Here is a 12,270-nt window from a genome sequence, read left to right on the forward strand (position 1 = left end):
TTCCAGACACGGGCATTAGACAGGTAACCACAACTTCTTGGGTTATAACTTTCTCTTCTGAAAAATGGGTATAATATTCAAGTTATAAGAGGGCTGGTGAGATAGCTCAGTGGACTAAGCACCTGCTTAGGCAAGCTCAGGGACCGGTGTTCAATCTCCGGAACCACATGCTGTGCAGGTCCCACCTCCTGAGTACCATGAGCCGGTCACCAAGACCGGGCGTGGTAGTGTACGTCTGTAATCTCAGCACTGGGGAGGCTGAGACAGGACTGAGCCACATAGTGAGACCCTGTACTAAATACATAAATTTACAAAAATCATAATATTCAACTTACAGATTTGCTACAAGAGTTATATTATGTGAAGCACCAAGTTCAGACTTGAGACCTAGCAGTAATTTCATAAATTGTAGCTGCTATTATTACATTAAGGCAAGGGACTGTGTTTTGGAACTCTTTCTCTCTGTCTCTCTCTCTCTCTCTCTCTCTCTCTCTCTCTCTCTCTCTCGGTACTGGGGATCAAACTTGGGACCTTGTGCTTGCCAGGCAGGTGCTTGTTCCACTGAGCTATCTCCCTGGTTTGGAAATACTTTTTAAACAGCAAAATCTTGAAAGAATTTGTAGACAAGGCTAACTTCCACTCCTCTTTCTTTGATATGCTAGCTGTTTTTTGAAAAACAGTTAAAGATCCTGTTTGTCAATGCACAACTAATTGCTGGGGTGGGTTGTATAGTCTTAGTGCATAACGCACTTTCTGGAACACTGTTGGCATACTTGCCACACGTTAGGGCTTACTTTCTGGGGCCAAGTTTCTGAACCTAGCAGCCTCCTGATCAACAGAAGTGTTTCTTTCCCTTCTCTGCCCAATAATAATTTTATACTCTTGTCTTTCTTTTACTTTTTTCTTTGCTCATTTGCATTCACCTACTGATTTACCCTCAGAACCTCCAATCTCCTCTGAAGATGCTCACTCACTAAAAGGATTAGTATGATTTGCCTCTCTCTGATGACTTCATAAATGATATGTGGATATGGTACTGCTGTGCACTCTTTCCTGCTGAGTAAGTTGTACTTTGTGGGATTTTCTTTCTTGCTTTTAGGTGAGCACTCTTCCCCCATTGCTTCCATTGTGAATGAAGGTTATGAGTGGTATATGAATTAGTTGATTCAGCTTTAGCACACCGTACAGTATCAATTATATGACATGAAAGTTGACCAGTACAGATGATCAAGAAAGTACTTATTTGTAAATACATTAAATATTATAGAATAACCAGTTTTTATTCCTATAAGCCTTTAAAAATGCCAGGTGCAAACCTTGAAAAGTTATTGCTATTAATTTATCTGTTTTTCTGAGACAGAGTCTCACTATGAGGTCTAGGTTGGCTTTGGCAATCCTCCCCCTTCAGCTCCCAGAGGGCCGGGATTACAGGTGTGCACCAGCAGGCCTGGCCAAGAATGTTCTATCTTTCGGTCTGACAGTGGCTCACCTTTCTAGGTCCTGTGCTCTTTAGCTCAAAGACATCCATTGTGTAATTGACTCGACGTCCATAGTGGTCAAACTGAACATTTCCAGTCAGCCCCTGAATTCGAACCTACGAAGGAAAAACAACATTCCACATGTATTCACTCGCCACTTCATGTAGAAAAACTTGACCTTCATCTGGTTGGTGTAGGGCCATGCAGGATGCATAGCTGTAAATTAGCACTATCTGTTGGGATCCAGCGGGGTAGGTGAGCAGCACTTGAGATGGTGGCTGCTCTGTGAGCCTGCATGTCCTTGAGTGAGGACAGCAAGCTGAAGACATTGCCGATCTGGCAGCCTCGCACCTACAGAAGATATTAGCATCAGGATTTTGCCCTGTGTTCTGCTTAGGATACCTTTCCCGTCGCTTCAACAATGATTATGGCTTGATGTACTAAACTGGCCATTGTAATACGTATTGGTGCTTAGAAAAATGCCTGTGTTCCTAAACAACCCACTTGACAGAGGGAGTTACCTGCTTGAGTGTCCTCTCCATGTCAATGCCTTGGCCCCACGGAGCAGCAGGGTTTGCCAGACAGTCCCCAGCATTTCCTCTTCTCGAGATATCGATTTTCTGCCTTCTAAGACTTCGGAAAGTTTCCGCCATCACCAGGACACCATCGTAGGTTAGAGCAGAGGTGTACTAATCAAATGAAAGTGACCATAATGGTAGACATTAAGAATCTCATTGAGGAATAGTCTTGAGGTTCTGTGGGTTTCTGACAAAAGCACCATCCTATAGGCATTGTAGTTGAATTAGTAATAATTAATGGACCGTGGTAGAAATTTCTACTCTTACTTGAATACAAAAACTGTACACCATATTACCATCATGATTTTAAAAGGAGAAAAAGCACTTTAAAAATAGAGATTCTAATGAGCAATTTCCCTTCAGTTGGGTAAAGCAACGTGTCAAGTGAGCACTTTACATTGTGTCCAATTATAAAAAGTGCTAAGAAAAAAATGCTAAGGGCAGCATTGCTCATTTTCTTTCTAGCTCACTGCAGTAGTCAAACCCCAAGAGGCTGGGCTGTCTTACTCTTTTTCTTTTCATGATACCTACCAGGATTGTTTGGTTAATTTATATTTATGGCCTTAAAGTGTGCATCTTTGTTTAGTCTCCTGGGAGAATTGGTGGGATGGTTTATTGTTATTAAAATACACCATCATAAAGAACACCTAGTCTACTAGCAAATGTATTTTCCCTAGTCATCACCCTAAATAAAAATGAGTATCTTAATTGGAGATGTCGTTCATCCCTGTAGCCCCAGAACTCTGGAAGGCTGAGGAGAGGAACTCCACGTCTGAGCCCAGCTGAGGCAACCTAGTGACTTGCAAGCCACTTTATATTTGCTGACGATGATCAGCAGGGTTAAGTCACTTCTTCTGAGTTTTCCACGTAACCTAGAAGCAAGGTGGAGAGGTGCAATACAGGCCATCTGCCTCACCTTGCGCACAGTGTGCCTCCAGAAAAGCTCCTGCAAGGTGAGAGTGGAACAAGGAAAGCCTGAGCGCTTGTTTGCACCATCAGTGCACAGAACGGGGGACTGTCTTTGGTAGAGTTTGAACATAATGATTAGAAAGCTAATGCCTGCTTAGAAAATGTGGCTCAGTTGTCTTGAAGTACAGGACAGTGTCAACTCTATCACTTCTCTCAGGAATTCTCCAAGGTTCGTTCCATAGGATTAAGACTTCCTACACCCGAATAATGGGTAGGATTTGCTGTGGAAGGCAGGGAGGGGATGCTCTCTTGGATCTTTCTGCTTACAAATACAGAAAACACACTTGCAATTCCAACTGGACAAAGCAAGCCTGGCCAATATGACCATAACACAGAACAACCAGCACTCCAAGGAATGGAAAAATGAAAACATAGGGCCACAGAAAATAGAGAATACTGCTTAAGCTCTACCAAAGAGCCTTCCAATAATAGGGGACCTAACTATGAAGCTTGTTTTCGAAGGGTTTGTATGATTTAGGAGCTTTGCTATGTATCCCCCAAGAATACGACATGAAGGCTGAACACAGACGTGCTCGTTACACCTGCCGTGGGGTGGCTGCGGGAAATCAAAATGCTAGGTGTGAAGCTGCCTGAAAACGAGCACCCTCCCTCTAGTGCCTGAGCTCATACGTCGCGGAGAAAGGTATCACATCTTTTTGTAAAGTAAGAAAACAAAACCAAGACAGGCTAAAACTTGCCCATAACCAAGGCTATAGAAAACGCAGTGCTAGTATTTCAGGATTGAGCCAGGAAAGAAAAACACTGTTGCTTTTTCAGTTTGGAAAGAGAAGCTGAGAAGAGATGACATAAAAATGCAAGTGCCTTTGCTGGGTTTTAAAGTTCATCCATCTTTGTAAAATAAGGGAACTAGATAAAAGAGCAGGTATCACAGAGAGGGCTGCTTGAAAGGAGAGGTTCATTTGGAGCAGGAGCATCCCAGAACTCGACAGGTCACAGAACAGACAGACTGGACGAAGCACTAGTTCAGGTAAGTCTCAGCTTTTCAGTAAGTGTAATTCTTGCCTGTGTGCCTTATTGGGTTACAGTCTAGGAAACAATATTTATGGCTACATAATTTCGAGATGTCACCTAGAACATTTCTATTAAACTAATTTAGGGGAAGGACAAAACTAGATTTAAGCCTGTAGGCATTCACTGCTCTGCCCAACAAACTGCATGTTAGAATGAGTTCTGTTTCCCGAACTTTGTAGATCAACAAGACAGAGGTGGACAATATCAGTGCAGTGGAAAGAACAGGGACACTGAAGAGAAAGACCAGAGATGAACTTGAATTCTGTTACATGTAGGTTTATGGGAAAGTGAAACACATTCTTCAGTTATGGAACACAAAATAGAACAAAATCAAATATAAAGTAATAACATCTATCTGCTGTGCACATTTTATCCCATGTCTGAATGTGCTTTGAAAAATGTACTTAGACCCTGGCTAGGAATCCTAAGGACTACAAGGGTGAGTAGTAGCCACTTACTGTCCTCAAATAAGTTACAGGTATGAAGCAACAGGTCTATAAAGAATTGGGGTAAGTCCCTGGGAAGAAATACATGCTCAGATATTGTGAGGAGCACAAAGGAGACGAGGTTAGTACTTGCCAGAGAAGAGTTCTTAAAAGCTTTGAGAGAAAGTGGTATTTGATAGAAAGCTCTGGAGGGTGGATGGATTTGGACTGGCAGAAATGAAAGTGCAGGACCAGGGAGGCGGAAGCACAGTGTGTGCCAAGTGAGACTAGGACAGGAAAGAGTTTTTGCTGGAGCAGCAGAACGGAGTAGAGACTTGTTTCCCCGTGTCATGGAAGACCTTATTCCCAAAGTGACAAGACCAGAAATCTTGATTGAAATACTACGTGACTGAAAGGTAATTTATATAATTGCAATCAATTCTTTTTTTTTATTTTATGGAAAAAGGTAAAACAAATCGTATGACAAAATAATAGAAGAATAATGATGGTTAATACATGGGGTATTGTTGTCTTTGAAGTAGTTAGCCAGAGTACAAGGTAGGGACACAAAAAGCTCTTCAAATGATATTAACACAACCCTCTCTTTTCAATGAACTAAGAGAGAGATAGTAATATAACTTGTATTTTGTTTTTTTTTTTCCTTTTCCCTTCCTTTATCCTTTCCCCCATCCTACTTCCTTTTGAATTATTTCTTCCCATTGCATGATATCTATTGTGCATGTTGGACCTTGTTTACTCTTTTAATTCCTCACACAAGGGAGACAGTGCAACATTTACACACATGAGTCTGGTTGATTTCATTTATGAGGATGATCTCTAGTTGTATCCATTTCCTTATAAAAGCCCCAAGGGCCAGTGAGATAGCTCGGTGGACTAAGCGCCTGCTTAGGCAAGCACAGGGACTGGGATTCGATCCCTGGCACCACATGCTGTGCTGGTCCTGCCCCTGGGCATCCTGAGTTGGCCACTGAGACTGGGTGTGGTGGCACATGACTGTAATTCCAGCACTGGGGAGGCTGAAAACAGGAGGATCACTATGAGTCTGAGTTGCATAGTAAGACCCTATAACAAATACATAAAAAATAATACAAATTAAGTCCCAAGCTTATCTTTCTTTATGCCTGAGTAGTATTCTAGTGTATTAAAAAGCCACATGTTTTTTGTCCATTTCCCAGAAGACTTAAAAATGTCATACCACAGAGATATATGTACAGCTATATTTATAACAGCACAGTCTGTAATAGCTAAATCTTGGAAGCAATCAATGCTTATTTGTGCGTTCTAGGCATGCAAAGTTGCCTAGTTGCTGTTATTTATTTGTGATCCGCAAATTAATATTTGTACTTTTGTGGTTACTTGTGGGCATTTTTGGAATAGTAAAGATGTGATCCACGCATTATGAAACGCTCCAGCTGTGATCAGAGAAACATTGTTCTCGTTTGTTTTGGTTTGTCTTTCTTCTCATACCATAAACATTCAACCCTGCTGGGATCAGTGCTGGTTCTCTTCATTGTTTACTTTCGGCTGGTGATCTTCCTATTTGAAATGAGCCAAAAGCATAGTGCGGTGTGCCGTCTAGTGTCGTAAGTGTAGGACTGCTGTGATGTGCCTCATGGAGAAAACATTCATATTAAAAAGGCACAATACAGTGGTAAAAGTGTTGGCCATTAGCTTAATGCTAACGGATCAAAAGTGCATTAAGTGAGACGTCTTCAAACCAAGACACACATAAAACAATGTTCGGTACTGATTAGATGCTAAAGGTGTAACTACATGCTCAGACACCAGCCCATCTTTCTTTGAAGAGAAAAGGTTTAATATTTGCTCATTCATTATTTAAAACAGGTATAGAACTAACCATCACAAGTCATGAAAATTGTCTGAATAAATTTATCAAATTCTGAATGCCTAGAATCACACAAAGAGCTGAAAAAATTAGCTATATCTGCAAGTCATATTCATTAGAGTATACAATAAGTGCTGTATTTATGAAAACATTATGAAATTGGCTTAAATCTTAACAAGTATAACAGAGGGGCAGAATTATCACAGATAAAACATACAAAAGGACATATGATTTTTATATGGTAAAGGGTCCAAAGCTGAAGTCTAGACAAGTCTAGTGGGAGGTTGTTGTTTAGGGGTCAGTGAAATGGTTCTGTGTTGGACATTCCATGAACCTGGTCCTCAACTCAAGGCCAGCCCATGAACACAGCCATTTTTGCCTTCTGTGTATTAACCTGGAAAATTAGATGGTAGAAACATAGTGCCTGGCACATACTGGACACTCAATACACAGCATTTTTGAAAAACACCATGGTTCTACAGGCTATAGGAGATTGCACTATTTCAGAGGAGAAGCTGATGCAGCCAGAATGAAAAATCCTATGGTTAGAAAATGGAGAAGCTAAAAGCCTCTCTTTTCTATGCTTAAACTTCCTGATTATAAATTAGAACTCTTTACTGGAATGTGCTCAGTGTCCATACTGTTGACTGTGATGCCTTACTATGTGAGAACTTATGCCCGACCTTATGGTCTATGTGGCGTCTAAGAAAATCATCTAGCTTTTCATCTGTATTGATAATGGGAAATTTACCAGCTCTCTTTGTAAATATTAATTACAACCTTCTGCAGCATGTGTCAGAAAAAATTACTATCACGGTTACTTTTAAAGAGAAATTGTTACAGAAGCTCTACCCTTGCATTGCTAACCACTTCTTAATTTATCTTCTCATCATAAATTATTTTACAAATGCAGTTACCTGGCTGGAGAAGTTAATAATGATGACTTATAGTTGAACTACTTAGTTAATGAACTTTTTTTTTTTTTTTTTGTTTTTGTTTTTGTTTTGGTGGAACCAGGGATTGAACTCAGGTCCTTGTGCTTGCCAGGGAAGCGCTTATTCCACTGAGCCATCTCCCCAGCCCAGAGTTAATGAACTTTTAAAAGCATATCATGTCTTCAAGTAAGTTCATATATAAAATGACTAAAAACAATAACTTCCTTGAGTTAATGTATAACGACTCTGCTCCTAAATATAGAAGTTTAGAAATTAGAATGGCCTAAGGAAATTTTTACGTTATGATTTCACAAATATCCGAAGCATATGAGATTCACAAAAGGAAGTACCTTCGGGGGAGTCTCAGAGCCTGGATACTCCCTCTGATCTAGTTTCTTCCAGCGATCCATCAGCTTGGTCACCATAGGTGTATTAAAATCTACCAACTGGAATCCTGTAACATTGGCTCCACCATGGATGAATCTCTCAAGAGAAATATCCTTGAATCCCTATAAATCAACATGAGACATTGTTAAGTTTAGCTCATTAGTATACATGTCAGTTTTTCCATATTGACACAAATCAATGACCAATATGTGTATCTAAATAGAATTCTCATACACAACAGCTAAAAGGAGGCAAGAAATAGACTTACATTATTCTAGCTGTTAAATTCTCATATTCAAAATCCATTGCATGGAGTCAATTATATTAGCTCAACTCACATATTTCTCAAATGCCTTTTAATGTCTTTTATGAAGTTAAAAGGGAGATAGAGGGCATAGGGATGGGACCCAAGATCTTCGCAGCCTGGAATACATCCCAAGTCCTTTTGAAAAAAAAAAGTTTTTGGAGACAGAGTGTCCCTACATCTCTAATTTACCCAGGTTTGGCTTGAACCAGTGATGCTCCCTCTCTGGCCTCCCAGAGTGCCAGAATGACATGAGTATGACACCATGTTTGGCTACCCCTGACACAGACTTGTAAAAATATGTGTTATATCAAGGCACGTCACGACACCATGACATTCTGAGTCTATGATAGGTAAGACTATTTAAAGACATTTAGTTAAATGATGAAGTGGTTTATAAGCAGAAAGAGCTGATGATTTGAATCAGAGAGGGTTAAAGTTTTGATGAACTCTTGTGTGGTAAGAAAAAGGATAGTTTCTCCAGGTGGAATGAAGAAAGATGAGAGAAAGATGAGGTGTCATCTCTTTGGGTCTAGAAATAATAGCATAGGTTTCACAATTCTGGAACACAGTTCTCCCCTGTCTGTGTATTCTACCTCCACCTGCACCTTTATCATCATCATCCTCAATTTCCACTAAGAATTTAAAGTGTGTCATAAAGTATATACTCAATGAAAGAAGAGGCCAAAAGCTATGCTAAGAAAGTAAAGTAATAACACGAATGGTATCCGTTCTGAGAACAGGGGGCCTCATATATGCATTCTTGCATACCAGCACATGTGCACACACACACACACACACACACGCACGCACGCACGCAGATGCAGTTTGTGGTACATGTAAACTTCTTGTTTTCTCTTGGCATTTAGTAAAGGTTCTTTGGAAAATGTGAAAACATTTCAGTTCTGAGGATACTAAGGGAAGCTATTTTGTCTTTGTCTCTGTTTGTCTGTCTGTGTCTGTCTGTCACCTGTCTTCCTTTTTTTGTAGGAGAAAATGAGCATCCATAACCCAACATTACAGGAGGAAGCAGTGAAGACTTAGAGTTCTTCATTTTGGCCAGAAATTTGGAAACATTTGGGCTTTTGTTTTTATTTAATTTACTTAGTAATGAAGAAGATTGTCTTGCTGACTCTCCGTGACATGCTGATTGGTTATCCAAGAAGAAATAGGTCATTCTCTGTAAGTAAGCAAAATTATTGGTGAGCAGCCCAGCTACATGGACTAAAACTAATTCTGGAGCTGAGTTTGTTGTGCGTCAGATTCTGAGCGAGGCACATTACATAGGTATAACGAGACACTGAATCTGTCTAGTCTTCAAAACAAAGTTACGAAGCAGCTCCTATTACTCATTTTATAGACAAGAAAACTGAGGCTCAGTACAAGTGAAAACCAAACTTTTCAAGGCCACTTAGTAAATATATTATAGGGCCATATTCCAGCCATACTAAGTGATGTTTGAATTTGCATCTTTTCCTTATGGTCCTACATATTTCTACATAAAGAAATGTTTTGAATTGTATTAATTGTCAATGTGTTCATAATAGATGTACATGGATAATGGACAAAGAAAGCCTAGACTTTTGAATTCCACATGTAACATTCTAATTTAGACTTCTTGACTGCAAAATGAAAGTGGTAACATTATAGTATGTAGCTGGGCGTGTTGGTGCATGCTTGTAATCCCAGAATTTGGGAGGCCAAGGCAGCAGGATCGCTGTGAATCTGAGGTCAGCTGGGCTACAAAGTGAGTTCAAGAACAGCCTGAACTGCATAGTGAAGTCCTGTCTCAAAATAGGCTAAATAAATAAACTGTCTAATACATCTTGTCTGCTTTCAGTAATTAATGGCAATTATTAATTCATTAAACAAATATGTATTTCATGCCTATTATGTGCCAGCTAATTTGACAGATCCTCAATAATATTCTAAATAAAGCAGATGCCAGAAAGCAAATTGATGTTCCAGAAACAGCAAAATATACTGTCCATCAATCTCTAGCTGCTGGAATGTCAGCGGAGCACTCATTTGTTTTAGCCAGAGTTTAAGACAAACTCACACGCAGGCAACCAACATCAAAGATTTCTAAAAGCCACAGTAATTGAGCTATTGTATCAGATGCTAATCAATGATATCATCATTCTCCTTCAGCCGTGGCTGAAATAGGAGGCCTGCCAAATCTCCTTACATGCCCCTAACTGCAGTTGCAAGACACAGGCAAAGCTGCGAACTTCAGAAGAATCACGTGGTACAAAGTCTCTTGAATAAACAGCAGCCCACATCTCTCTGCTTCCATCCTGTTGCAGTTCTGAAGGTGAAGGAAAGAAAGTAATCATATCTGATGGTAAAGCCTTTCGGTTCTGATTTGAATGAATAGTGGATGACTTAGCTAATTTCAGCTATGTCTGCTAGAGCACAGGCAGTATTTCCCCTTTCATACATTTTCTTATGATTTTATATAGAAAATTGATAGGATCTAGCCTGAGAAGCTGTTTCCTTGGAAACTGTTGCCTGGGTGGCCATTTAGCTCCAGTTTGTATCCAGGGAATAATGTGGAACTGAAAGTTCTAGGGCAACACTAATAAAATTGGCTACTCCACAGGCAGGGGGAACTTAGTGATTAAGTAAGGAAGTACATAAAGCCCCCCAGGGCAAGATGAGCAGAGGAAATGCCTTCTACAGGTGAAATGGGCTACCATGTTGTTTGCACTTCACAATGGCTAATGACTTCTCCAAAGCAATTACCAATTTGAGTTCTCTTTTAATTTGTCCTCATGCATCCTGTAGAAGGGATATCTCAACATATCGGCGGTCCTGACGACTATTTATGTAGGTCTGTAGATCTACTGCAATATCAATATTTAATCAATGTTCATCCTTCAAATCTTGCCTAAGTCAGATAACATTTCTGTTGTGTCTGAGGTTGACAGGTTGTTAAATCATATAACAACAGTTCTGAGGCAGTTAACAAAGGAAGATAGAATAGGAAAATTCTCCTTCATTATCTTCTTACAAATTAGCCTGAAGAGGGCTTAACATATGAACTTTTGAAAATTATTTCATTTTATTAGTGCATGCTTTGAGGGCATGAGTCTTACAGTCATCTTGTGGAGAAGGTACAGGTACATAATAAAGCTTGTTTCTTTCTCAATCCCCTTCTACTTCCCACCCGCTTCCCTCCCTTTGCTTCTAAGTCACCTATCCTTTTTTTTTCTTTTTGTGATTATCTTTTTTAGCTCATGTTTATGACACATACAGTTTAAATTCTTTGAGGTTCATAGTTTCAGTACATGTTATATTTTGACTATGCTTGCTTCTCCTTTTCCACCCCCTCTTGCCTCAACCGCAGTCTCCCAGAGCCCTTCACATTTGCAAAAAATCTCTCCCTTTGTTTCTGTCTATCCTTTATTTTGCTTGTTTGTACTTTGCCTTTTTAAGATGAGAGCTATCGTATGATATGCTTTTGTGTCTGATTTATCTTCCTCAATATATATTTTCCAGGAACATCCATTTCCTTACAAATGTCTCTAATTTATCACTTTTTATAGCTGAGTTCTATTCCATTGCATATAGATACACCATTTTCTTTATAAATGTGTCTGTTAATGGGCATACAGCCTTGTTTCTAGGACTTGTTATAAATTTCGCACCTGTGAATACTGGCATGCATGTATTGGGGGAGTATGGTGTCTTTAGGTCATTGGGGAAAATAACAAGACAGAGAATAGCGGCATCAAATGGAATTTCTAGCTTCTAGTTCTAGATTTCTTTGTTTTGTCTTAGGGACAGGGTCTCACTCACTACACAGTTCAGGCTGGTCTTGAGCTCACTTTGTAGCCCAAGCTGATCTCACTCACACATCCTCCCTCCTTAGCCTCTTTGGTGCTGGGATTGCAGGTGTGCGCCCCCACGCCCCACAGGACGCTTTAAACTAATGAAGAGTAGCACTCTTAAGTTCTTTTTTTTTTTTTTTTTTTTTTTTTTTGATGTTTCAGTCTTCTGAAATTTATTATGGCTAACTGTTATTTGTGATGTATGTTCCATACATTTTGAAAAGAATGAGTATTCTACTTTTGTTGCCTATGGTGTTTTCTCTTTCTTCTTTTTTTTTAAACCAAATTTGTAGGACAGTTTCAATAATTAACACATTGCATATATTCTTCCTAGTGGTTAATTGCTGTACAAGATGAGGACATGACATCCTATTTACAAACACTATTAGAACAAATCCCTCTATTCATTAAGAGAATGTAACTATATATCTATCCTAACCATTTTGAATACGCAGATACAAA

The 12,270-nt window shown here is 39.6% G+C and overlaps 1 protein-coding gene across 5 annotated transcripts in view; it reads right to left on the reverse strand.

The window, feature by feature from the left end:
* Gria4 (glutamate ionotropic receptor AMPA type subunit 4) overlaps positions 1 to 12,270 on the reverse strand; it is a 391,757-nt gene that overhangs the window by 70,562 nt on the left and 308,925 nt on the right. For all 5 annotated transcript variants that reach the window (XM_023709510.1, XM_004626135.2, XM_004626136.2 and 2 more), the window contains exons 7-9: positions 7,635 to 7,793; positions 2,000 to 2,167; positions 1,490 to 1,594 (exon numbers count right to left, since the gene is read on the reverse strand). In XM_023709510.1, the coding sequence (XP_023565278.1) occupies positions 1,490 to 1,594; positions 2,000 to 2,167; positions 7,635 to 7,793 (432 nt within the window). The remainder of the gene's footprint in view (positions 1 to 1,489; positions 1,595 to 1,999; positions 2,168 to 7,634; positions 7,794 to 12,270) is intronic.

This window comes from Octodon degus, unplaced genomic scaffold (assembly GCF_000260255.1).
Source record: "Octodon degus isolate 3935 unplaced genomic scaffold, OctDeg1.0 scaffold00012, whole genome shotgun sequence".
Lineage (NCBI taxonomy): Eukaryota > Metazoa > Chordata > Mammalia > Rodentia > Octodontidae > Octodon > Octodon degus.